The 27,758-nt window shown below is 38.7% G+C and overlaps 1 protein-coding gene across 13 annotated transcripts; it reads right to left on the reverse strand.

The window, feature by feature from the left end:
- Nucleotides 1-480: 480 nt before the first annotated feature.
- Nucleotides 481-27,758, reverse strand: LOC104603708 (protein S-acyltransferase 10-like). Of its 13 annotated transcripts, none has more exons than XM_088888656.1 (13): nucleotides 27,617-27,758; nucleotides 27,440-27,529; nucleotides 25,988-26,102; nucleotides 23,301-23,375; nucleotides 23,095-23,166; nucleotides 22,872-22,994; nucleotides 13,067-13,165; nucleotides 12,855-12,888; nucleotides 7,864-7,973; nucleotides 5,473-5,559; nucleotides 1,938-2,024; nucleotides 1,721-1,786; nucleotides 481-883 (listed from the first exon to the last, which is right to left on the reverse strand). In XM_088888656.1, exons 3-13 carry the CDS (start codon nucleotides 26,062-26,064, stop codon nucleotides 709-711), a joined length of 1,005 nt encoding a protein of 334 aa, XP_088744782.1. In that variant the 5' UTR covers nucleotides 26,065-26,102; nucleotides 27,440-27,529; nucleotides 27,617-27,758; the 3' UTR covers nucleotides 481-708. The 13 variants fall into 13 exon arrangements, with proteins under 13 accessions (XP_088744782.1, XP_088744784.1, XP_088744783.1 ...); XM_088888658.1 differs by lacking the exon at nucleotides 27,617-27,758 and adding an exon at nucleotides 26,845-27,358 and having other exon boundaries at nucleotides 27,440-27,604; XM_088888657.1 differs by lacking the exon at nucleotides 27,617-27,758 and adding an exon at nucleotides 26,833-27,358 and having other exon boundaries at nucleotides 27,440-27,604.

Genomic DNA, 27,758 nt, shown 5'->3' on the forward strand with positions numbered 1-27,758 from the left:
ACGCATCCAATAAACATAAACAGAACCAAACACATAATGTTTATTTGATTTATTTACAACATACTTAGATAAACTTACCATATTTGTTTTATTATTTCCATCGTATTTTCTAGTATACGCTGCCCTTAAGTCCCTTTCGGTAACTCGTTGCAACACAGATGCTTCGAACCTTGATATAAAAAATACCGTTTACTTGGTTAATAGTTAAATTAATTAGCTTCCCAAACTCTGACTTCTAGATTGACTATTGTTGTCTTGCTGCTGCTCTCTCTTCTTATCTTCGCTATCAATTGTTGTGTGGTAAGCGATTACCCAAACTAGAGATTAGAGAACGGGGGGCCTGAATTTTAATTTTAATATAATATTCATCCTGAATCCTGATTTAGCAAAAGTTGTAATGCCTTGCCGCCAATCTGACACAACCTTTCTTTTATGTAGGTTTTGTTTAAGTATATATATACACACGACGCAACCCTTGTCTTTTCAAATAGGAAACTTTTCAATTGAAATTGCCCTAAGAACATAGACCATCCCAAAATTACATCTACTAACCCGCAAGTGTAAAGGCTGAAAACAATGCCATGGCATATCCTGTAACCATGTAACGAGAAAATGAAAAGAAAAGAAAGAATGCACGGACATGCTTTCACGGCAAATCAGCACTAAAAAAATTAAATTGTACGAGAAGATGATACAAGGCCCCAAATGTCAGCAACAACAACAAGACAAAACATCCAAGCACGTGTAAGGTCTTGACTTGGCTTCCAGCTCCTCTGGTGTGGGCAATGGTTCCACGGAGTATATGCTGCTTGAAGCACAACAGAAATTATACAGATTTCTACAGATGCCTTTACTGAAAGGGTAAACTCTTTCAGGAATCCCTCTGCAAGTTCAGGGAAGATTTTAGATGGTAACAACAAGAATAATCAGATGTTTAAAAACCAACATGTGGGAAATTCTAAAACGTGCATAGACGAATTTGCTAGATCACCACCACTACAAGTCCCTTGGCAAGTGGGTTGTATTTACCAAGGTGAAATCCATAACATTTAGCTCTCTGCTGGGGCCAAAAGCCCACATCAACATGGAAAGAAAAACAGATTGTCTTAGAGAAAAACCTAAGTTCTTTTTTTTTATAGAAAAAGGCAAGTAAAAAGCCTAGAATTCTTTAATAACACAAGTAGGCAAGTAAAACACAGTACCGCAATAGACTAGGTACAACATGGGCAATCAACAATCATATGTTCACCCACACCATCTCGTCAGTTGACATTAAGTAATTAACTATCTGGTCCACTACTGTTTTGGGGAACAAAATAATGTGTCGCAGGATGTTCCTTTTGGGACAAGCTAACATTATCAAATCCAAGGGATTCTTTGTCATAAAAAATTGTGGATGGGAGAATGGAAACTGGTAATTACATGTCCCAGTTACTAGCCAGGCCTTCATCCTTGGTTCTTTCGATCCACTCTAGTTTTACTTGAGCAAGAAACATCTTTAAACAAATGTTGGGCTAAATTCCAATTTTAAGATTGATGTAAAATAACAATTGAAAGGATCAAATGAAAGAATAATTTGTCAACTCATTCAATTCAAGATACCAAGTCTGGTATACCTGATGAAGCTAAAATATTTTCATAACGATAAAATAACCAAACTTACACTTCATAGCCCATAACTTGCAATTATAATTGAAAGCAAGACACACATAAAACTAACCTTAAATACGGGATTCGACGTCGTCTTACTAGTTCATAGGTAGTCTGATTTGTGAGAACAAGATAGCTGTAGCAGGACAAGGTTAAGATTAGCCAACTAAAGTGATGGATTTTTGGGGGAACAACCTTTAGGGAAAGAATGCCAATAACATGGGGAAGAAAGATTTATGCAGAAAACAAAAACAACTTTCTGATAATGCATCTGCAACAAATCTTACCTATGGAAAAGAAAAAGCAAGAGCAAAAAGATCAGACAAATGGACAGTGTGGCCAGAAGCAATATCATGATGGCATCTTTCCACCTGCTAATGCATGTTATTCCAAAATTAGAAAGCAGCTTAGAAAATGAGAATAATAAAGTTTGTTGAATTTTGAAAAAACTAAATGTGGACAACTAAATAAAACATAAAAACAAGATTAGTGGAGCCAATTAGTATCAATCTAGAACCAGAGTTATAACACTTTGCAACTTAGACACTTCATCTTTCTTTATTGTGGCAATCCATCTGTAGCATATAACATTGTTGCACTGAGCAAGATCATGCCCTGGCAAGACTTTGCTAAGATCCACTCAGAACTAACTCGGAGATATGAATTGATTCATAATTCTACAGGTGGAATCAATTGAGCACTATATTTAAATCTCAATCCCATTACTGCAATTTTGAGTCAAAAGCATTTAAGCAGTTCAATTTATTACAAGGACCATCTTTGGCATCATAAGTGATTACCTCATTCAAATGGGTTCAAAGATAAGCCAATTTTCTTCAAATTCATTGTTTAGGGAAGATGCAGAGCGTTTAGGAACTTTACTGAGGGCCAGCCTTGTCAGATTATGGATGCATTCTTTTCAGGGTGAACAAAATGGGGATTCAACAGGTATAGTTGGCTTCATAGTTCCCCATACACCACTTGCTAAGATAAGTTTGGCGCTGATTCTTGTTCATGTAGCAATCAGATCCATCAACTCTTTGTTCTGAAGTCTAGGCTCCAAATACTTGAATCATAATTGTTAATTGTATGTAATTTCAATCAATGGTAAAATTTTAGGTTAACAAGCATGAGAATGCAGGCTCACGTCTGATGGTAACTACTGGTGCAAAAAATGCTGGAGGTTAGGTCTGTATTCAGTCCACCCTCCTACCCAAGAGCCCAGATAGCAGGGTTCAGCACTAGATAATAATTTTTAATCATTCAATATTTTTCTTTCTGCCAAAAAAAAATATTTTTTTTCCATGATAAGTTTAGTTTATGGTGATTCAAATAGCTCTACAAGGTCATTTGTTCCATGATCAACTTGCCTAGAAGCATTCCAATTGATAACCCTCGGATTCTATTATATTCCCAACCACCCTACACAAATTCAACCACAAGGAGCCCTGGTGAATTGCTAATTAAACTTAAGTTTTGGACAATTAGAATACTGGACGTATTCTAAAACCTAGAATCCTTATCGAGCATCCTTGGTAGATTGATGAGATACCATCCAAGTACTTCCTACTACTCAAAACATCCAGCAGATAAGAGGACTTTTTAGTAGCTTTCTCTACATTGAGGAGTCACGCCAACTTCAAAATTTATAAAATATGTCCAAGTGAAAAGATTATTCATTTTATACTCATTTATTCCAAACGCAGTACAAGTTGTGTTTCGGGTGATTGAACCCAGGGTTCTTTCTCCTATTTCTCCCTCTCCAGCAACTGTATCACCATTGGCTGGGTTAGTGTTCATGGGTGTTGATGAAGGGTGATTTGGCCCGACCTCCTGACTAGGTGACACGAGTACGTGACTCAACATATACGACAGCTCGGCATAGGCGGACCGGTACGTGGACATGACTCGACGCAGGTGACAGCTCAGCAAGTGTCAGCTCGCCACGGGGTGAGCTCGAGCACGCCGATGTCCCGAGCTGCACTCCGAATTAAGTTCGTCCCAGTTCGCGAACTGGAACAACGAGCTCGCTCCAGGCCCAAGCAAGTGGGCCGCCTCAAAGACAACTCACCTCAGGCAGAGCCACTTCGGCACGCCACCAGTAGCTCGTCACAGGGTAGCTCGCTACGGGGCGGCTCGGCGTTCTACAGGAAGCTTCTCATCTGACAAAGTCGTACCTGCCAGACTACTCCTGCATCCCTCGTCTAACAGCGCAGCGCCTACCAATTCAAAAGGCCGCGCGCCCCTGTCTCCCGCCTGGCGGCGTCATGCTTACAGGTTGTCCCCCCAGCTGGCGGGACCGTACCATGCAACGGTCATTATAGCCTGCCTACTCTCGGCCCTGACAGTAACGGCCAGCCACTCCGAGGTACGACCTGATAACAGATCGCCACAGCAGGGATTTGGGATCAATCCCACTGAACCTGTCAGACGCCAGTATATAAGCACTCCGACTCCTCAGAGGCAAAGGTATCGCATATTCACCACTCTCTAGCTCTCATCTTCTTGCGTACTCATTCTCATTCTCAGCTCGCTACCGAGTTCTAACTTAAGCATCGGAGAGTCCCCGTCGGGTGTTCAACCCCAGGTCCCTTCGTCCTTCTTGTAGTTATCTCTTGCCCGTCGCCAGCTAGAAGCCTCGTCACTTCCAGCTAGGAGTGGCCGGATTGCGCATCATCAGGTGTTGTCTGCCAAAGTTATCTTATTTTAATAGGTTTTGGAATCTAAAGTTAACCCCTTGTTCTTTGGGACAAAGGGATCTGCTAATTCGAGAAAACAGATCCCTCCTACAGAGGGTGTGTGGTGTAAACACTTAGGAGTTCCTTTTTTCTGCACTGGAGGGTTTTCTAAGGGCTTTGTACATAGTGAAGCACTACTTATTTTGTTCTAGGGGGAAGGGACTAGGGTTAGTTCTTGGATTTCTACAGCACTCAACTTACAGCCACCCTCATACAGAGTTCTTTAACATACTAATTAATTATTAATAAAACAAATAATTCCCAGCTCATATAATTTGAAGACTTTTTGCAGATAAATAATAAATTTGTAAATCAAGATCCCAATGGATATCCTTATTAATCTACAAATAACAGTAAGTCTCTGCAATGTGACAGCAGACCAGAATTATGTTAGGGCTGAATATCATTCGACTAGATAATGTTATTTGTTTCTCTTGAATTTAGTTGCTCTAGGCCCTCCATCTTATTTATGTAGGATCCCCTCCCCCCAACTTCTTATAGAAGACATACCTAACTAGATATTAACTACTGTATTTTCACAGAAAAAGTGTGTCACAATCCAGAACGCCACTAAACAATTTTCTTGCAGAATCAATGAAGTATTTTTAGAATATTAAAACAGTGTAAAAAGGGGTCAATCTTTGAATATTGCATCCATCTAAAAATTGACATGTCATAAACGTTTTATTTGTTTAAGTACTAAATATCAATGTGTTACAGCAAGGCTACTGGATAAGTGAAATTTTCTGTTGTAAAACATTCAGCTAAGAGTTTGCCAAGTCAAATTACTCCCAGGGAATCAAAGGAGTAACAAACATTACTAATTTTTACTTTAGAGAAGCACACATCATTGGGATCATGACTTGACCCAAATCACATATTTAGGGTATGGAATCAGCTTTGGAGTGTTAAGTCAACTTGGGGGGCTTGGTCAGGAGGGGGGAAGAAGGTAAGCTATACTTACAATGAAAAATGGGTACTATTTCTTTGGCCATATCACTCATTGAGCAGGAGGTAGACTACTTTTTCAAATACATGACAAAGTGATGCTTGTTTGTACAATATGAAGAATCAAAAAATGTACCATGCCCTTGTAATATTGGCTTTCAAATAAGTAATGTATAAGATGCAAGTCCAGATGCACAAAGTTGTTTCTTCAGCAATGTACCACCTGCCATTAAAATTTCAAGTTATTGATAAGAAAAATGCATTAGAAAGATACATAGGCAAACATCTTATAGAATTTGTAAAGATTAATGATTCATTTCCCCTGAACAAAGCTTGAATTGGAGATGTAAACAGCATCATTGCTAATAGCATTTATGTAGGTGTTTGGCATCAGTGCCGTTGCTTCAAAGATGTTTTCTGAGAAAATGGTGCTGTATGCATGAGGGTCTATTGCACCATTTTCTCAGAAAACAGCACTGGTTTTATTTGGTACCAATGCTGTATAACCGCTTTCAGCATTGGTCTACATTATCCAATGCCCAAGATGATGCCACATTGATGTCATGTCATTGCACTGCTGACAGCAACAGGCTGTTTTCTGAGAAAACACTGAATTTGGCATTTCTTCAGATCACACTTTCCCAATTTCCAAGGCATGGTCTGGAGCAACGTTTTTTTCTGGAAAAACGATGTGGCACTGATGTGGCACCTTTTCTCAGAAAACGGCATCGATGCCAAACACCGCCTATGAACAAAGATAAAATGGTGCAAAATCAAGTTTGAGCTCTTGAGATCTGGAAGAAGCATCCTAATAAAATGCAACAGGAATGTATTAAAAAAAGAAAAAAAAAAAGGATCTAGAACATAGGCATCGGAATTTCTCTTCATTAATGAATTCAGATAGACAAAGAGACATAATGAATTTTATTTATCTAAGAAATGATATTTTACTATTGACAAAAGTAGGCAGAGATTTCTCCTCTGTTTTTGAGAATTTGAAGAATCTATCGAGAAGAAGAAAAAAAGGACAAAGCCTGAGAAAGGGCACATACAACATAAGATAACATACCAACAACTTGATGTTTATGATCTCATAGTCATGGCATTACCCAAAAAAATCTTTCAGTCTTAACCAAACATGGACATAAGCAAACAAAATGTTCGATAGGAAATACTTATCATTAAAAACATGTTCAATAGAGAAGCCACATGTCAAATTTCTCCACTAGAATGTATTACAGTTGAGTATAGTCACCTCCTTGAACATATACCAGAATACTCACATTCTTTCAGGCCTTACAGCATGTAGTCGTATGAGACTACTGACAGCCCAAGCTGTGGTGTATAATCAACAGGAAATTAAGAGGATGAGAGGAGAGAATGAGAGAATGAGAGGAGAAAGAGAAAAGAAGAGAAGAAGATTTCGAAGGAAGGATTTCAGAAAAGAAGAGGATGCTTAATCTGCCGCCCCCCTCTTTCTATTTATATTAATTCTGAAGTAAGGATAAGACTGCTTACATGGCAAAATTAAAATCCTAATAAAAGACAACAATTAAAGTCCTAATAAAAGACTAAAAGACTAAAGTCCTAATAAAAGACTAACAACTAATTGTGGACTGACACTTAAATAACTAGTAGTTGTATACGAGTACAATAGAAAGAAGTGGGGACCACATCAGTGGTTACATAGCAAAGGATAGATTTCCCTTCCCAATAGGATGTGGGAAGACATAACGATTCTCCAATTTCCCTTGCTAAATAAGTGAAAAAGAATCCTTATCAATCACCTGGGAAGACCAGATGGAGACTCCTATAACTTAGTTTCCCTTGCAAGCAAGGTTCAAAATTTCGATATGATGCGCCCCGTATCGGGCGTATCGTATCGCATTCGCATCTTTGGGGGTGGGGTCTGATACACCTGTTTACCCCACTCTTTTTTAATAAAAAATATGCTTAAATATCTTCCCAAAAACCAAACTTAAAAAAAAAAAAAAGGTTTTTCTGCTTGTATCTAAGTACCGATACGCCTCTGCCGATACACAGAGGCGTATCGATACTTTGAACCATGCTTGCAAGTGCTAAGGTGTGTAGTATCTTCATATGATTTTCTTTGTTGTTTTTTTATTGGAATTCATAGAGACAAGAAACAATAATAGCACAATATTAGCAAATTCTTTACAGAATAAAGGATGAGTGAACTTTTAAAATCACAAGGGCTGCCCAACAACATGGAAGGACTGGATTCTAAAACATAACAAACAAATATTTCAAAAGATCTTAAAAACATAGGCAATTGACCACCAAAGTTGTTTTATCTTTTGGGTTCCACTAAAGATATTATAACTATAGGGCTTAATTTTAACTTTTCACCAACATGTTAACATTACTCTCCCACAAGTATGTTACTAAAAACTTTCTAACTTGCTTTTTGCTCATCATGTATAATTTGCATAGAAGCATGCAACTAAAGGATTGATCAAATAATTGCTAAATGACATTATATAAATTACAAAGGATGTAAACTTACCAAAATCGGCAGTGATTACCATGTCCTATGCATGTTCCAAGCCAAACACAATGATGATCAAACTGAAGAACGCATTTGTCACAATCATGACAATGCTTCGAGCGTGGAGGCTGCAAATATGTATTCAAAAAACAAAACATATTCAACACTTAGTTTTACTTATAAAAAAATACCTCTATCAGGCTTGTACAATGTACCTGCCAAGGCTACATTTTCAATGCAATCAATAAAACATATTCACACTTAGCTTAAAAAAATAAGGTAAAAGGCTTGGTTTTTAGCATTTAATTTGAGGCAAGTCTTTCTCCATGTTAGTAAAAAGAACAATTTTTCTAGGATAAGTCATAAAGAAATTAAACTAGTAGATAACTTAAAATCTCTTCCTCTAAGCTTAAGTCTTAAAACAATGCATGCTCTATTAAAACATTAAGAATTTAAAATATATCTTGTCAACCCTTAAAATTAGATTAGAAATATACTTAGCTGATCATTCTTTTTTTTATCTTTTTCGATCAATAATTCATAACTTTCATTTATAGATAATAATTAATTACAGGAGAAGGGGAGATAAAATCTCTTAACTCCCCCACCTTTAGGCAAAGAAAAACATTGAGTCCCTAGTTGCCCCTTGTTTGGCTAACCCATCAGCAAAGGAGTTAGCACTTCTTTTCACCCAGTTCAGTTTGACTTCAATATCTTTAGTCAGCCACTTAAATTTCCTCTTCTCATTGCTGTAAATCCAAAAGCTAGCATTTTCTTCTTTTAGCCAGCCCACCACCAATTTGGAATCCCCCTCTATAACCAATTTAGTGATGTTTAGCTCATTAGCCCTTCGAATTCCTTCTAGGACAGCTGAGATCTCAGCCCGGAGAGCATCACCCACTTCAATTGGCCTCAAGAACATAGCTAAATCCCTACCCTCCTCATTTCTAAAGACACCTCCAATACCTGGTGGACTTGGGATTACCAATGCTACTTCCGTCAAAATTTAATTTGAAGAAACCACTAGGGGGAGGAGTCCAAGAAAGTAGGGGGTGTCCTTAGCTGTAGATGAACTTGCAATTTCCTTCCAATCTCTAATCAGATCCGCCATTGTAAACTCTTTAAACAGGTTCACTGATTTCAGCCACTGCACCACTCTGAGGATCACCTCTAGAAGGTCTTGCGGACTTCTTTCTTTATCTGAAAAGACTCTTCCGTTCCTTTCCTCCCAAATAGTCCAAAAGACAGCAACCCTTAAACATCTCCGCATTACTCTTCCTCCTTCTTTGGCCAACTAAACAAGGTATGGGCAAAAGGAGTTTGTACATCCGACAGGGGAGACCACCTGCACCCAAACAAAGAGAAACACCACTCCCAAATATAATTAGTAATAGAGCAAAAAAATCTATAAGTGGTAACCAGTCTCACCCGTAGCCTTGCAGAGAACATACCAGTGAGGAGATAAATAACAATTAGGTCTCTTTCTCTGAAGAAAATCATAGTGTTGAATCATTCCAAGAAAGCCTCCCCACAAAAACTCCCTACCCTTGGTGGAATAGGTTTACACCAGACTTCCTTAACTGGAAAAATCTGCCCTAGTGGATCAAATGATTGAATTAAACCTTTGAAATAGGAAGCACATGAAAAGACCCCATAGGCCGACAGAGTCCAGACCCTATTGTCATATTTAGTGGAATCTAATAATAACCCCCTCAAGAATGTTTAGGAGAGACAAGGAACTACTCAGTTCTGAATCCCTAACAGCTCTTCTCAGTCCCAAATTCCACCCGCACCCTGAATTTGCTTGTGAAGGTACCAGAATGTTGGAGATAGGCTGATTTTTCAAATTAGATAAAGCAAACAAGGATGGGAATTGATCCTTCAAGGGGGAGTCCCAATCCAGACTTGTTCCCAAAAATTAATATGGTTAACAAAATGTAGATCGTACCTGATTCAAGGTAGAAACAGAGGCAAAGAAGCATGGATAGCTTGAAGGAAGGTGAAATCCATCATATGGATGGACGAACCATGCCAGATGGTTGGGCGAAATTTCAAAAATTTTCTTTCAGCCTTCCAAGAATCGTATTCCTTGATTTAGAAAAACTGCATTTTTCAAGGATCGTTCTTGCACCGAAAACGGACCAGATCTGAAACCAAACTAGAGGGAGAAGTATACCCAATACGAATTCCACAAATGTAGCTCCCAAAGTGGTAGTTCATGCCCAAACTGAAACCCAAAACCAGCCTCCACTGAAGATGGCGCAGCTTGGAATGGAGCCGGTTCAGCAATGCAGTTTTTAGCCAAACTGCAATCCAACTCTTTGGATCGTACGAAGGAGGTGAGCATGAATTATCTCTGATATTTTCTTGCAAAAATTAGAAACTAAACTGATCAAGATCAGTCACCAAAGGGGAGAACGAATTAGGGTTTCTGGGTAGCAAGAGCAGAGAGAGAGAACTGAAAGCTAGATCTGGAGCAATTCACCTCCTCTCTTTTTATAAGCCTTAAGGAGCACCACTCTTAATCGAATTAGGAGGTTCCTAATCCAAATCTTTATTTGGATTTGGACTCTATCAATGGGTAAGACTTATCCTCTTATGAGGATGGATGCTCCAGACCCATATCCGCCCATGTCACAGCAATCATGTGATATCTTGATTAATCCAATTAATTATGGGCTTTAGGCCCATTAAGCAAGTGGCTCACGTCCCTAGGTAGTTGCTGGCCCATTTAGGTTCAATTTGTATGGCGTGGGACCCCAACAATAACCTTACATAAGCCCACATGGGTTCGGCCCAACCTCTGAGAAGAGGCCTGGCCGAATTTAGTGAACCCCTAAGTCTATCAGTATGGGCTCTTAATGGGCCCAACATTTACAATTAAATGATCCTTGAGTCCAACCATCCTATGAAGGCCCAAGGACAATGGACTTAAGTAAGGTATAGCCCATCGGGTAAACAGCCCTTACTGGTCTCTTACACTTAAACCTCTCAATCCACAATGATCAAACACTGCCCGACAGGGAAGGACCTCTCCCATGACTACAAGGTGTAGTGTTGCACTCTCTGCTCGGATGGGTCCCGAGAATTAAAACCTTTTGCAAACCCTTTTCTTAAAACATAATATATATATATTATCATATAAATATATTTTGCAAAACAAATCTCAAACATAGTTGAAATCGACTACCAGCAGTTTTGATTTCCATCAGAGAGAGTGCAGTCCTGATCATTCACTTTGTCCAACAAAGGGGTTGATCTTATAACTATGATCACCCACTCGGGTGAATTCTCAGACTGCTCCGACATACCCAGGTTTTGACCCCCAAAGGATCTCACTGATTGGCATATCAAAGACAGCCCGATCCAACAAGTGCAGTACTATAATCAAGTTTAAGGGTTATGTGTAACTTTCTAGTTTTGCCCATCAGTCTCCAAGGTCCAGGGCATAATTGGAAAAAGGTTCGGGCTCAGTGCTTCAAACAAATACACATTACATGTGCTTCGGGTCCAACCCTAACAGCTGAGACAAGCTGCCCCAACTTCTTTAGCAGCACATTAGTGTCGGCCTTGGCAGGATAAACTACCCAAGCCTATCCAACAGCTGAGAACATTCTAAATTAACACGAGTCTCATAAGTGTCCAGTTTAAGGGGTAATTACACAGAAACACACCAATCATAACATGAAATAATTATGTACTTTTATTCATTTACAATAAATGTATATGTACATCAATCTGATTGGAGCTAAGGGCATACACTGTCTAACATAGCTTTCCAAGGAGTTCTTGTAGTCCTAACCGACATTCCAACATCCCAACCATTACCAGCAAGCCCATGAATACTTGTCACAATCTTTGCCCACAACTTCTCTTTTTCTAAGGGGAACCTCCATAGCCACTTTTCCAACAACGCCATGTTCCTCTTCTAAATATTCCCTAGACCTAGACCTCCACACTCCTTGCTTCTACTAACCAGTTCCCACCTAACCCTATGGTCCTTCCTCTCATCTCCTGGGTCCCACAAAAAGTCTCTCATTAACTTCTCCAATCCCCTAGATATCTTTTCTAGCACTTTAAAAATAGACATAAAATAGATTGGCAGATTAGCTAACGTGGACTTAATCAAAGTAACTCTTCCCCCAAGAGACAAATAATTTCTCTTCCAAGAAGCTAGCCTCTTCTCAGACCTCTCTACCACTACGTCCCTTACCTGATCATTCTATCCCAATTAAAACTTCCAACATTACCTAGTGTTTTAAATGTGCAAGGCTCAAACATAAGTGCAAGGGGCATTTTGTGCCCAAGGCGCAAGGTGAGCATGCGCCTTTTCGAAGCAAGGTATAAAAACGCCAAAAATTCAATATTAAATGCAAAAATTAAAAACATATATATTAAACACAATATTGGTTAAAAAAATTAACTTAAAGTTTAAAAAATCACTATCTCAAACTAAAATACATAAACATAATATATAAGACATTCAAAATGAAAATGTAAAAATAAAATCAAGCATAACATATAAAACATATTCAAGCACATAAAACTTCAATGACTTTATTATTTTTAATTGCATTGCTTCAAATGGTTAATGTGATATTAACATTTTGCATTCCTAATTCTATGAACCACCTTTGTACCAAGCCCCTTGAGGCAAGCCCAACCAAGTCCAAGTTAGGGTCTTAAATTCTTAATCCTTACAAAAAAATGATTTTATAATTTTCGTTGTCTTTTAGAAATATCTTTTATTAGAATGAATGAATGAACTACATTAGCAAATAGGGGGTTCTCAAAGCTTCACAAGGCACACCGAGTGCACGCCTAGGTGCACTAGGCGCGCACCTCTTGAAAATGCTAACCCTAGGGCCTAGAGGTGAATACCTTAAATGTGCCTTGCATGTGCACCTAGGCGCATCTAAGGTGAGCTTTTTAAATCCATGCATTGAGAGATGCAGCACAACATATACTGAATTCAAGGTAAGAAGAACAAGGCATCATATAGCACTGACCTGTATAACATTACAATAAGTGCATGCCCAACTTCTGCAAAACCAAGAGGAAGCAGTTAGTCTTAGAAATCATAATACCACACCTTTTCTTATGAGGAACATCCCACTTTTTTTTCAAGCAAATTAACATTTTTATATAGTTTTGTGCATGAAATATTACATGAGCATGGGGAAAATCAATCATTTCCAAAGAAAGACAAAGTCATACATACAGAATGCTCCAGTTCAAGCCTATGCTCCTTGAAGCCAAAATAATCATGCCAAAGATCATCAGATGGTATAATCTCCCCCTGGATCCATGACATGAGGACCTATAGATAAAATAGAGACTCCAAATTATGTAGATCCCATGTTAGGAGTCTGTTAATTATCAAATGTCTGACACTTTTTCTTTGGGGCAAGAAACAGGTAATTACCGCTTAAAAGGGAGTTATTGAAGTTGGATTCTTAACCCAGGTATGCCTCTTAAACCTCATACTTTTGCTGAAATTTTCCCATAGGCTGATCTTAGGACCTATTCACCCTTTGTTTGGCCATTGCATTAGCCATACTATTTGCTGATCTTTGAACTCATATACAATTAGAATCCAACTCTCTTACGAGGGTTTAACTCATGATGTGTTTCTATTATCATGAACTTTGGCTACTATTCTTTTAGCCATCCCACTACCACCTTGGAGTCCACTTCCACCAATGTATTCCTGAAATTAAGGGTTTTCCCAGCCACAACCCCTATTCCTATAGAACAGCTAGCAATTCAGCTCTTCTTGAATCCCCAACTTCTATTGGTCCTGAGAAGATGGCGAGAACTGCTCTATAGCAGTTTCCAAACACTACTACTATACCCAAGTTCCCTAAGTTGCCAATGCTATATCCATCAAAGTTTAGTTTAATTTTGTTGAATTCTGGTGGATACCAATCCATGAAACTCTACAGGCATTCCTTGTTTATTATTATTTTAAGCTCAAATCTTGCAAGCATAACCTTTTTATTGGTAATTGAAAACTAATATTAATAATGGGGAAAGATATGATATTTGTCCAGCTCCGAAAGGCAATACAGGGTCCAAAAGGAAAAAAAAAAAAAAGACCTCATAATAGTGTTTTAAAAATGCAAGGGGAATTTTGTGCTTGAGGTGTAAGGATCAAGACAAGGTGCTTGCCATTTTGAAAAGGCACAAAATTTTAAATTTTTCAAAAAATGCAAAAGAAAAAAAAAACAAAATAAATCAAAAAGGGTTAACTATGATGCCAAAAAGGCATGATACTAGAAAAACTAATAACCAATCAATCAGCATCATAAAAGTGGTAACCAATCAAGTGGATTTTCATCAAAATTCACAACGGGTTTTGATTGGCCAAAGCCTTATTATTAATTACAAAATGCATACTTAAATCATAAACTAAATGCTTTCAAAAGCCTATTAGCTCAAATTAAAATACATAAATATAACAAATAAAACAAATTTAAGTATGTGAAATTTTAAATCTATTTTTTTTTCTTTCCCAATCAAATTACTTCAAATAGATAATGTGATGTTAAACATCTTGCATTAAATTACCCTTATTGCTTACATGGCAAAATAATAAAAGAAAAAACTAATAACATAAGGCCAAAATAAGCTACCAACTAACAAACTAAAATAACTAACATAACTAACCATCTACTACTATCATACGAACACAGTGGGGACCACATCAATGGGGTCCACATCAGTGTTCTCTACACTCCCCCTCAAGTTGGGAATAGATATTTGTCATTCCCAACTTGCATAGGCCTGCCTCTAACTTCTTCCTTAAAACAACCTTGGTGAGAAGATTTGCAAGCTGCATATCGGAGGTGATATACGGAAGACATACTTCTTGAGATGAAACCCTTTCTCTAATAAAATGCCGGTTCACTTCAATATGCTTAATTCTGTCGTGTTGTACCAGATTATGGGCTATATGATTATCACAGTACAGCATTAAGGGCTTCTCATAAGCAATACCCAACTTCTCAAATAGTGATCTCAACCATAGAATTTCAGCCACACCATTTGCCATGGACCTATATTCAGCTTTAGCACTGGAACGAGAAACAACATTTTGTTTCTTACTCCTCCAAGAGACAAGATTACCTCCTACAAAAGCACAATATCCAAAGGTAGATCTTTTATCATCAACACACCCTGCCCAATCAGCATCTGTGTAAACTTCTATCTTCATGTGATCACTATTCTTGAATAAAACACCTCTGCCTGGGCACCTCTTCAAATATGCCAATATCCTCTCAACAGCAAGTAGGTGAGTAGTTCTAGGAGAGTGCATATACTAACAACACTGACTGCATAACTGATGTCCGGTCGTGTGAAACAAGAGAAGTTTTCCAACTAACCGTTGGAACATAGCTTTATCTTCAAGAGGCTCTCCACCCTCTACACTAATCTCGTGGCTCTATTCAATAAGTGTGTTAGCAGGCTTAACACCCAACTTTCCAGTTTCTTCCAATAAGTCAAGAACATACTTTCTTTGAGAAACAAAAATCCCATGCCTAGACCTAGCTACCTCAATACCCAAGAAGTATCGTAGCTCTCCCAGATCTTTTACCTCAAACTCTTGATGAAGGAGTTGCTTAAGAGACTCAATCTCATTGTTATCACTCCCTGTCACTACAATATCATCCACATATACAGCAAGCAAGGTTAAGGAAGAATCAACTTTCTTAATAAACAAGGTGTGGTCTGACTAGGCCTACACATAAACGAACTTTTCAAGGGCTTGTCTGAATCTATCAAACCAAGCTCTGGGGGACTGTTTTAGTCCATACGAGGCTTTGTTCAGCCAGCAAACCTTCTTTCCTATTTCTACACCATAAAATCTAGGAGGCAACTGCATGTAAACCTCTTCCTGAAAGTCTCCGTTGAGGAAGGCATTTTTAACATCCATCTAAAACAAAGGCCAAGAGTAAATGGCTACAAGAGATAATAAAACTCTGATAGTGGTCATCTTTGCTACTAGTGCAAAAGTCTCCAAGTAATCGATATCATATGTCTGAGTAAATCCCTTTGCAAATAATTGGGCCTTATACCTTTCAATGGAACCATCAGCATTATGTTTCACAATAAACGCCCATCTACATCCAACTGATTTCTTCCCTTTGGGCTGATCAACTATCTCCCATGTATTGTTTCTGATAAGGGCATCCATTTCTACCTTCATTGCATCCTTCCACTTAGGAACTGACAAGGCTTCCTGCACTGTTCTAGGAATGGGAATATCAGCAATGAATGCAAGAAAGGACTTGTAAGAGGGGAACAGATGATCATAGGACAAGAACTGGGAAATGCAGTGGGTTGTGGATGTGGTGCAACGGCGTTTACCTTGGGGAGGTCAAAGTCATCCAATGAAGGTGAGGGCTCAACAGTGGAAGGTATCGCATCTGTAATATCTGATAAAGGAACTGTGGTACCTGGATCTGGATCCATAGAATGAACTGGGGCTGGCCTGGACTACTAATGACCAAAACCAACCTACCTCCACCGTCTGTAATAGACTCTCAAATCCCGACACCTTTGACAACCCTCCCCATTATATCCCTCTTCACTCAATGAGACAGGTAAAGGAACTTCTGATGAGTTAATCCCAACCTCACTACTCTCCTCCTGAGGAGAAACCCTAGGATAATAGGGTACATCCTCAAAGAAAGTGACATCCATAGAGACAAATCTCCTCCCAGAAATGGGTTCATAGCAGCAATATCCCTTTTGAGTTTGTGCATAACCAAGGAAAATACATTTTGAGGCCTTAGGATCAAATTTGGAACGATGAGGGCCAAGAATCTGAACAAAGCAAATACAACCAAACGTTTTAAGGGGAACGGTAAACAATTCTTTATCGGGATATAAAAAGGTAAATGGAGGTTTCATGTCAAGAGCCTGTGAAGGAATTCGATTAATGAGATATATTGTTGTAAGAATAGCATCCCCCCATAAACGTATAGGCACATTGGAGTTAAACATAATGCTTCTAGCCACCTCCAATATGTGTTTATTCTTTCTCTCAGCAACCCCATTCTGTTGTGGTGTATGAGGACAAGTACTCTGATGGATAATCCCATGGTCAAGCAAATAAGAGGCTAATGGTTTTGCATAGTATTCTTTTGCATTATCGGATCTACAAATTTTGATTTTGACCCCAAACTGGGTTAAAATCATCTAATGAAAGATTCAGGTCAATGTAGAAACCTCATCTCGAGAACGCATAAGGTAAACCCAAGAAAAACGGGTATAATCATCAACAAACAGCAAGAAATATCTGTACCCCCCCCCCATAGCAGTGATATGATAAGGTCCCCAGAATCAGTATGCACAATTTCAAAAGGAATATTACTTCTTTTATTACTCAATGAATAAGTTGTTCTATAGTACTTTGCAAGCTCACAACTTTCACATCTCAAACTGGACATCTGGACAGACTCAAACAAACTCTTCAAAGACCGAAAAGATAAATGACCCAACCGATTATGCCAAGGCATAACCTAACCAACAGACTGAGAAACAAAAGAGCTCCTAGTTTCACTATCTTCCCAATGAGAACTCCCACCAAGCAAATAGATCCCATTCGTCTTACGGCCAGTCCCAATCACCTTCCTTGTCTCCAAATCCTAAAAAACACATCGATCAAGGAAAAAAATCACTGAACAATTCTGGTTTTTAGTAATGCAACTAACTGAAAGCAAATTAATACTAAGTTTAGGAACATGCAAAATTGAAGACAAGGAAATGGCATTAGACAACTTAATGTCTCCCTTACCAGAAATGGAAACAAGGAAACCATCAGCAATGGACACTTTGTCTCTACCAGAAGATAAGTGGTAGGTAGTAAACAGTTAGGGCAAGCCAGTCATATGGTCAGATGCACCTGAGTATATTACCCAACAATGTTTAGTGTTATACTTGGAGCTAAAGCACGATAAGCTGAGGCCCAAGTACCTGAATGAGCAAAAGCTGAGGTGGGAGGAGCTGATGGCGGCTGAGGTGATGGAGATGAATTACCAACTGAGTTAGAGCAGCCCGGACAGCAGCTAGGGTGTCTAGTGGTGTGCCTCTTGTGCCTGATGAGGTTGCACAATCAGTATTAACAGCCATATTAGCATTACCTTTTTGTTCCTGAGTTTTGCTAGAACTAGATGATGATGCAACTTCCAACAGGTGTCTTTAGTATGTTTAGGTTTCTTGCAATGTTCAAATACTAGGTCCCTCTTGTGATCTTGTCTTCCTTCTTCATATCCCTCTCCTTATCACCCCTAGACTTAGGTTTAATTGATGCCAAGGCTGATTCGAAGGGCCGATGCTACAACATAACATTCCTAGGCTTGTGATAGGGTCACATTGTCTCTTGTCAGTAGTTGTCTCACAATATTATATTCAGAATTCAGACCAATTAGGAACTCAAAAACCCTATTAGTTTCAACCTACTTTCTGTAACTCTATGCATCCTTCTGACTTTCCCACTCAATTGTTTCTAGGTGGTCAATTTCATGCCACAAGGATTTCAAGGTTGAGAAGTAAACCGAGACTGGTTTCTCTCCTTACTTAAGATTATTAACCTCACATTTCATCTCATAAGCCCTAACAACATTAAGGGGTTGGGAGTAAGTCTCTTTCATGACATCCCATATTTCCTTAGTTGTTTTTGCCCACAAATAGTTTCAATTGATATGCGGCTACATAGAGTTGCACAGCCAAGCCATCACCAAATAGTTCTCTTGAACCCATTTGGCATAGGTTGGGTCCTCCTTAGTTGGTTCATTCACATCCCCCAACAAATAGTTCAATTTTCCTCTACCCCCAATGGCCATCATGGCTGATTGGGCTCATTCAAAGTAGTTTGATCCATCAAACTTAACAGTTGTAATCTAAAAAGTGTTCTCAGACATGTTACCAAAACCACCAGCCCCCAAAACACCTTCCCCTTGGTTCTTAAACTCCATTCTTGGTTAAGAGTTAATTAAAAAACACTTTTTTAATCACTGTAATAGGAGAAATTGTACCCAGAAACTGATAACAACCAACCTAAGAGGATGATTTAGATTCGGCAACTACCCAGAAACAATGAACAGCTCTACTGGATCTTCTAGAGAGCAAAAACAAACTCAAATTGAATGAAGCAAGTCCAACTACTGACCCGGAATCAAAAACAGACTTGGATTTTAGGGTTTTCTCTTAAAACCCTAAAAAAAAGGTGAAAAGAGGAGATTTTCCAGCTGCACCTCTCAAAATAAACAAAAATGATCTTTTTAATATCGACCTCAAGGAAAATAACTTACTTCATGAAAAAATTCTGGCCGCCACCTTCTAACTGATGCAAAACCCTAATCTTGAGGATTCGAACCTTCTTCTAATTCTTCCTAGTCATTGGAACTCTCCAAGGCTCTACAATCTCCTTAGTAGCAGCTGCACACTGCCAGTAATCTCCAAGTTCACTTTTTCTACTGAAAACTTCCAAACTAGGAAATTCTCATGTAGTTGGCCTGATTAGACTAGCATAAGAACTCCTAGGTTGGCTCTGATACCAAGTAGTCGAACAAGACTACAATCTGTCCTAGGTTTTAATGAGAAAAACAAATAAAGATTGAAGAGAAGAAGAGGAGACGAGAAGAACTCGAAGAGAGAATTCAGAAAATAGAGAGAGTGTGACTTGCAATAGCCGCCCCACTCTGATAATTTATATTCATATTCGAATAACTGTAAAAGGGTTGAATTACCCTTATTGTTTACATGGCAAAATAATAAAAGAAAAAACTAATAACATAAGGCTAAATTAAACTACCAACTAACAAATTGAAATAACTAACTGTCTACTATTGTCATATGAACACAGTGGGGACCACATCAATGGGGTCCACATCAGTGTTCTCTACATTCCACAAGCTTCTTTTGTACCAAACCCTTGAGTTAAGCCCAAGCAAGTCCATGCTAGATTCTTAAATTTTCAATGGATGAACAAATTAACAAATAGGGGGTTCTCAAAGCACTAACGAGTGAGAAAAGCGAGCAGACCCCCCCCCCCCTATTTGCCGATGTTGTTCATTCATCCTTCTTAATACAAGACATTTTTTTTATAAAGATAAGGAACTATAACTAAACTTACAAAACCAATCTTTTGAGCATGGATTAAAAATTTAGGGCCCTAGAATGGACTTGTTTAGGCTTGCCACAAGGGGCTTGGTCAAGGGTCCTAAAGCTCCAAGCCTGGCCTAACCATATTAGAAAAAAGCACAAATTTTAACTAAGATGCACACTTGGGATGAGGTGCAAGGCACACTAGGCATGCCCCTTGCAAAAGACCTGCACCTAGGCCTAGGCAATGCATAAGCCTTGAAATGCACCTCACTTGTGTGCCTAGGCACACCTTTGGAACCACTACCTCATAAGTTGTCAAATGACCACCAATAGGTGTCATCATACCAGCACTAATGCATCAGGTCCCATCAGAACTCCAAAGTTAAATGTGCTTGGGTGAGAATAGTACAATGGGTGACCTCCTTGGAAGCAGGGATTTAGGGTGATGGGACTATGTTTATATGTACATTACTTGTATCTCATCTTGTAATTTCTCCTTGGCAGTACAAAAACTCCACATATGTATTGCAACATCTGTAGTGATTAAACTGTGAATCCAAGAAACCACTTTTGCATAGTTGACCTTCCATGTTTGTAATTTTTCAGCTTCACTACTATCCAGCTTCTCAATTGTACCATCAACTAGACCCAAGAGTCCCTTCCCTTCCACAAAATTGGAAGTGAAATTTCCGTAGTGCATAATTTGTTCCGTTGAACTTGACAGGTAAGAAATCTGATTTTGCCATAGTGTGTAATTTGTTCTATCAAACTTGACAAATGACAAAAGAGCAAGGAACAGCTGATAATCAAGTACAATAATGATTCTAGGCCCAGAAAAGGTAGAAAACTCAATCTGATTTGAATATTGTAGAAAACTCAATCTGCCAAGCTAAGAAAGGGATCAAAACCCTTCAAAACAAATTCAAATCACCACAAGACTTAAGGGTAAGAGAAATCAGCCTAGGGTGACACAAGTCTCTAGTTTCAGCCCTAGAAGTTCATCCAAATAGGAAAAAATGCAAGATTACTAGACCAGGGGCATCCTTTTCTAGCAAAAAGCGACTCCTCTTGTTCAGACCAGAACTCCTTTAGTAAAAACCCAATCTCCATGAGATTTTACAGGTATAACAATGAGGTTAAGGTGACCCGAGATGCAAAATCTCAGCTTCAATAGATAAGGCGATCAAGAGAGAGAGCAAGAACACTGATTCAAAGGGTGTTTTTTCCCAAAAAATGAAAAAATGCAGTTCACCTTGTACTGATTGAAATAATCACAAAGAGAACCCTTCATCAACTCCAACGGATCGATTTGAAGACCCTAATCACAGTCTTAACAACCAAGAATGAAAGTTGTGTTCACAGGAATTGAGATCAAATTTTCTCTGATACCATGTTAGAGCAGTTCAAGTGACAGTGATTTGAATCGGGTGTTTGTATTCATCCGCCCAGAAAAAGACAAATCATATTAACACTAAATAGTGTGAAAGGACAACATGTCCCTCACAAACAAGAGAAAATACAAATACAAGCAAGGAAAAATGGGAATTTACAACAAGATGCAATATAGGCAATGTACAATATTAACATGGCCCCATCACCCTATGCAGTTCAGATTGTCAGTTGTTTGTCTCTGCCCCACAGAAGCCTCATATGTCAGCAGTTCATCGGATTATCCGTTATGCTCAGGGTACCCTGTCTCATGGCCTCTTCTTTTCTTCATCATACTCATTCACTCTTAAGGCCTATGTTGATGCTAATTGAGCTGGGTACCCTGCAATGTCCTCAGCCTATAGTGAATTGATGTGGCTTTGTGCTCTCTTGCATAACATTAGTCTTTCTCATAGACCTATACCCTTCCTCGTGTGTCTTCTGGTTTTCAACTAGCAGATCTCTTTACCAAAGCTCTGACACGTGCTCACCATCAATTTCTCAGTGACAAACTGATGCTTATTTCCCAGCATCAGTTTGAAGGGGGTGAAGAGATATAGGGTGATGGGACCATATTTATAATTATAGTGTACATTGTTTGTATCTCATCTTGCTGTAGTTTCCCCTTTTTCCTTGCTTGTATTTGTATTTTCTTTTGTTTGTGAGGGACATAATTGTCCTTTCATGATATTTGGAGTTAATATTATTTGTTCTTTTCTGGGTGGATGAATACACACACCCGATTCAAATCAGTGTCACTTGAAATGCTCTAACAACATGCTCAAAAATAAATAATGTCACTATCATACCACCTAGGAAAACGGGGACCCCAATACAACAACTCAGAGCTACTAACAGTTAACACCATGCCTAGTCAAACCATCTACCATCAAATTAGCCATCTCTAGAATCCAGCTAAACGAGATGTTCATTTTCGAAACCAAGGATCCATTCCCTATGATGGACCAGCAGAGGACTGGGAAATTCCTCTTACAACAACTTGAGTATCCTCCAGCTCCAACCAATCCACTAGCAAAAATTACATCAATCTGAAGCCCTATAGAAAATAGAAGTACTAGAATCTTAGCCTAAATACAATAACCCAAGTAGAATATAAACTCCAATCATCTGGATTGCCTAGGGAGCATCTATTGAAGTTAAACTTGAGACATTAAGCAAAGAGGGGGCATCCAAGCAAGATACTCTGCTAAAAACCTCTATGAGTAAGGCAAGCAAAGAATTGCTAACAAAATGCTAAAAAGAACTATGAGAACTCTTCTCTACTCTGTTAGCAATGGTATCATTCTAAAGAGGTCTCTGATGCCAAAGAGTGAATACATGTCACTATGGACAGGACGAACAAAACATTGAAGAATGCCGAGATCTGAGAAGGAAATTCATACATGAATGAAAAAAAAAAAACGCTTGCAAATGTATTACCAAGTATCATCAGGTTGCATGAAGCACAAAAATGTTTTGCCTACCTCACAGAAGATCCAGGAGGATACATGTCCATCACTAGCTTTGCCCATGATATAGTATTATTGCCTAGAATAACTTTTCCTGACTGGGTATCTTCTACAGGGATAATCAAGCTTCCATTTTGGCTTGAGGATTAATTATACACACACACACACACACACACATATTAACATGACATCAATTATCAAACTACACAAGTTAAAATAAATGGTAATCAGCTCTTACTTTGATGTCATGGATGCCTTCCTGGATATAGCATGTGACTCATTAACAGCCCTCATGGCATCAATTACATAGCTAAAAATAGACAAAGATAATGTTAGATATAGACAGGAATGAAGTCTTAAGAGCTTAATTGGACATTCAAGATCAAATCTCAATTCGCAAAGCCATACTAACAAGCTTGTGATGAAATAGAAAATGAAACTCACCCAGGAGAAGAGCCAGATGTGAAGAAATACTGAACCAAGGTTGCGGCAAAAAGTAACAAGTATATAGCTGTGTACCTGAGAATCGAGGCAAATGAGTAATAGACAATCAATGAAAAAAAAAACAGTAAGAAGAATAAATAAAGAAAGGCAGAAATTTACACCCATCCATATGTTCATATTATCATATAATTATTAATTAGGGCACCTGTAACCAATGCACTATAAGACCATAATAGTTGAACAAGCACAAAACTTATAGCAGGAATGAAAGAAACAAAGAAAAAGGCACCTAGAGGCCTTAAAATCATGCTTTATCACCTGTTGATCCCAAACCAAACTTCATATTTCTTAAGATCTCAATTGAATCCTAAAATATTAAAAATAATTGATGCAACCCGCAAGACCCAAGATTGTGACCACGGAACGGAAAAGAGGAAGAACGAAGCCAAAGAGCATGTCCGACCCTGACGAGCTTGCCTTGTGATGCTCCATGTCCTGCAAACTCACATCACTAAGATCATAACCACGAGACATAATCTCAACATTCCCAAAACTCGTTACAGCCATAAGATCACCCAAAGCCTGCCCATGAGATCACTCCTCACTTTGTTATCTCGCCACATATATCCGAGCCTCGATAGAGACCCAACGTGCATAGTGAATGTTGACCCAAATCTTTCTAACGTCAATGAAGATTACACTGACCTCCCACCCTAATTGGTTGCAGACTACTGAGCTCTCAGGCACCTGAAACTACCAGTTTCCATCCTAAGCTTTCAAGTGCCTACATGATTTACCTACCCCTTTACTTATCCATTTTTGTACAAAGTTTTGAGCACCAAAAGGTGCATGTCTTTCCAAACTCGACAGTACAAAAAACTGGCCAGCCACATGTAATTCAGTCATCTTTGAAATTGAATCAATTGTTGTGTTTGCCTATGGGCATCCTATCTCTCTCCTTTCTTCCTTTCTCTTGTTGGTCTTGTTTAGAGCTAGAAAGAATCCAAATCCTAACGTTGTCTATGCGAGTAGAGACTATAGACTCAAGTCACTGCCTTTAAGAGCTGCAAAGCCAAGGGGTCAGTGTTACCGCTACTTGGAAATTGTAGACCAACATATAGGATTACTAAAAAATCTTTGAATCCACCATTCAATCTGCTATATCCAACATACAACTCAACAAAAGAAAAAAGAGTTGTAATCAAGGTATCTAAATGATGCTTAGGTGTTGTTGCATGTCAATGTAAGTCATTTCCTAGGAAACAAGCCAATGACTAGGTATTCCCTGTATGGCAAGAATTAAAATCAATTTTATGGATAAAGTGTATGAAGAGTGCAAGGGGAATCACAACTCCTATCTGACAAAGCCAACAGATAAAATCACAATCTCATTGGCTACATTGCAATCAACGTGAAAAACCAAGAGACCCCTTCCCTTAAGAACTCTTAAGTAAGAGAAGCAATACAAACCAACTCCACATGCCACAAGAATTTTTTTAACAATAATAAAGGCTGCAAAATACGTGGACAAACTTTCTGTTGCGCCAATAACCTAGTAGTTTAGTTGTCCATTCAACATTCCTCAATTTGAGGAAGCAAGTTTAAACCCACAGAAGGATAGGCAATCCACATCGTGAATGCTAGTGGAACTGTGTGTGAATCCCTACCACCACTAACCCCACTAATGTGAGTTGTAGGGCTGACATGAGGTAGGAGAATGAATACATGGCAGATTCAGAGGGTCCCTATCCAACGAATTTATTAAATGGACTGCATACTTGACCTACATGATAAAAATAGGGTACATTGAGCAGGGAAGAAGGCTAACCAATCCACTTAAGAAATCCTTTTTACACACAAAATCCTTTTCATACTCACTAAAAAGAGCTTACTGTTTTTTTATGAATTAAAAAGAGCCTACTATTCTCATTACAGAACTGGCCTGGCACCAGTCTCGGTTTCACTGACAAGCGATGTAGTACCGTTGTGTTATCAGTTTTTAGATCACAATCAGGATGAGATAGTATCGCATTTAGTGTTTTTTTCTCTATTCCCGATAGAAAGTGTGGTAGCAAGTAGCAAGTTTACTGTAACTACAAGAATTGGATGAGAAGGGGCCATTGCTTGGTGTAATGGCATAATCTCGGGCCGGCAAGCATGAGAAAACAGGACCAAGTCTTAGAGCAGCCATTTTGTGCCAAAAATCGCCAAAGGTAACCCAAATAATTGGGACCAACATTGGGCAATGACCTTTTTTCACAAAATTTGATTGAGAACGTCAAGCTTTCACTACAAGATTTCGAGTTTGAAGTTAGATATTGGAATTTGCAGTGTATATAGTTAGCACGGAAATAGCATTTCACTTATTAGTCGTAATTATTCTATTTAGTTTATCTAATCAGTTCATAGGTTCTTTAGTTAGCTCTCCGAGTCGACGAAAACACAAAACTAGCCATTAATTGAGTTAAACACCAATAAACTTCTGAAACATAATCACATAACTCCAACCTCTGTAATATTTAAAATGATCATAGTAACCTAATTTAAAAATAAGCAAAAAAATAATAAAAAGAACCTTTGAAAGCACGAAATTATCCTTGTTTAAGTTCATTTCAACGATGTTTAAAAAATAAAATAAAATTATTTTCAGCCAGGAAAGAAAAATTAGGTACACAATAGGAACATACCATGGTTCTTTTTTCGTTTTGGATATCAAATCTCTACCAAAAAGAAAGAGAACACCGACATATATCAGATGCAGCATCACCAAAGCAACTTTCAGGCCCAATGAAGGTCTCCGAGCTGAAAAACACAACCCAAAATAAAATAATAATATATATTTGTGAAAAGAAAAACAAACTAAGTTAATAGGTAATTGGGATACACCCAGATTCTGGAAACAGAGGGAGAAAACGTGCCCGGATCGGAGAGACACGGGGATAACTGGAAGCATCTCTCTGATGCTCGATGCCATGAATAGCAATTAGAGCGGCAAAAACCCACAATCGTCATTGAAATCGTGGCATCAGATCATCACGGTCGAAACAAAGCCTATGGTTAAATCGCGCGCGGAATTTCAATAGGGGGCGCCCCCTCGCGAGCCTTATTGAAAACTAAAGCAAGAAGCGAGAAAGTTTACTTTGAGAAAGAAGGTGCTTGTTGCCGCTTTATTAGTTTAGTAAGTAAGCTTTTTTTATATCTCCTCAATAAAGAAAGGCGAAAGGTTGATTTACTAATAAGATAGAAAGGGCTTTTCTCGTTTAGTATTGCTTTAGCTTCGCCGTATCTTGCTGGCGCGGAAGCTACCGCAACTAAAAGAAAATGAATGAAGGAAGAAGGAGCGGAGCGAAAGGTCTATAGTTCTCTTTGTTGATTTTTTTGTTTCTTCTCTTATTTGTACTGAATTATCAATTCGACCATGTAATCGAGAACCCCTTTTGGTTCAATTGCAGGCACTTAATAGCATCTCTGAAAAGCTCATTAACGGCAACCATGAAATGAGGCAAACAATAAATCATGGGAGGAGGACAACTTTTTGAGGTACTTATTCAGGACTCCGGTGTTGGAGAACTACACCAGTAAGCTGCCTTTGGACTCCCTTGTACCACTCTGGTCCAATCCGGTCCCTTGTACCACTCCCGTTCAGAAAGAGTTTTTCACCAAAAAACCCATTTCCACCATCCCGACGATCACCTATCCATCCCAACGACGCAACCGATGACAAGCATACGCCTTCCTGGTGCTGTGGGAAGAGGAGGGTTCTTCCAAAGTTGTGTTCCTAGAGCTTTGGCCAAGTGCCTAGAGGTATCTTGAAGATGGCTCAGATTCAATTGTAGTTATTGATTCAAATGGCTCAACAATAGCATCCATTTCAATCCTCTCTCTACGATCAGAAATATCTTGCCCACTGGAGGATGAATCATGGGCTGACATCTCTGCGTTGGCCGTTTCAAAACTAGCTCGAGTGGCCGGTGAGAGTTGATCTTATGAGGAATCGGGACGAAATCCTCGTCCACGTCCTCGTCCCCTTCCCCTTCCACGGCAAAACCATGAATTTGCTAATTTCAGAAAAATGTGAATTAGAAAAATGTCACAATAAAGAACACATTTACTAAGTTCAGGTTCCATAATAAAGTCACCTTCAAATCGGATTCGAACTCAAAAACAGTGAATTTTTTAGCAAGGCAGGCCTCATCCTCACATAGGAAATGCTCTCGGCGGAAATGGATCTGTAAAAGAGAAATTTAACATAGACAATATCCTAAGAAAGCATGGAAATCGGAAAGTGTAATGCATTACAAGTTATGAGATCTCACCTCCAAGTCATCATAATCTTTGTAATATTCATATTGTCCCGGATGATGCCTGCACTGAACATCAATGCATGGTTTGGTTATTTTGAATTGCAAGACCACAAACACTCCTCTTAGTTTGATCTTCCACCGTCCGATCTCCCTT

This window comes from Nelumbo nucifera, chromosome 5 (assembly GCF_055504915.1).
Source record: "Nelumbo nucifera cultivar China Antique chromosome 5, China Antique-T2T, whole genome shotgun sequence".
NCBI classification, from domain to species: domain Eukaryota; kingdom Viridiplantae; phylum Streptophyta; class Magnoliopsida; order Proteales; family Nelumbonaceae; genus Nelumbo; species Nelumbo nucifera.

What these genes read in the sequence shown, in the direction of transcription:
- LOC104603708 (XM_088888653.1), bottom strand. Translation starts at nt 26,312, where the DNA reads ATGACGATTGTGGGTTTTTGCCGCTCTAATTGCTATTCATGGCATCGA. An exon ending in ACATCTGGCTCTTCTCCTGG is followed by an intron (nt 23,167 to 23,300) that starts GTGAGTTTCATT and finishes GTCTATTTTTAG; the next exon opens with CTATGTAATTGATGCCATGA. An exon ending in GGCTTGAACTGGAGCATTCT is followed by an intron (nt 12,889 to 13,066) that starts GTATGTATGACT and finishes TTGGTTTTGCAG; the next exon opens with AAGTTGGGCATGCACTTATT.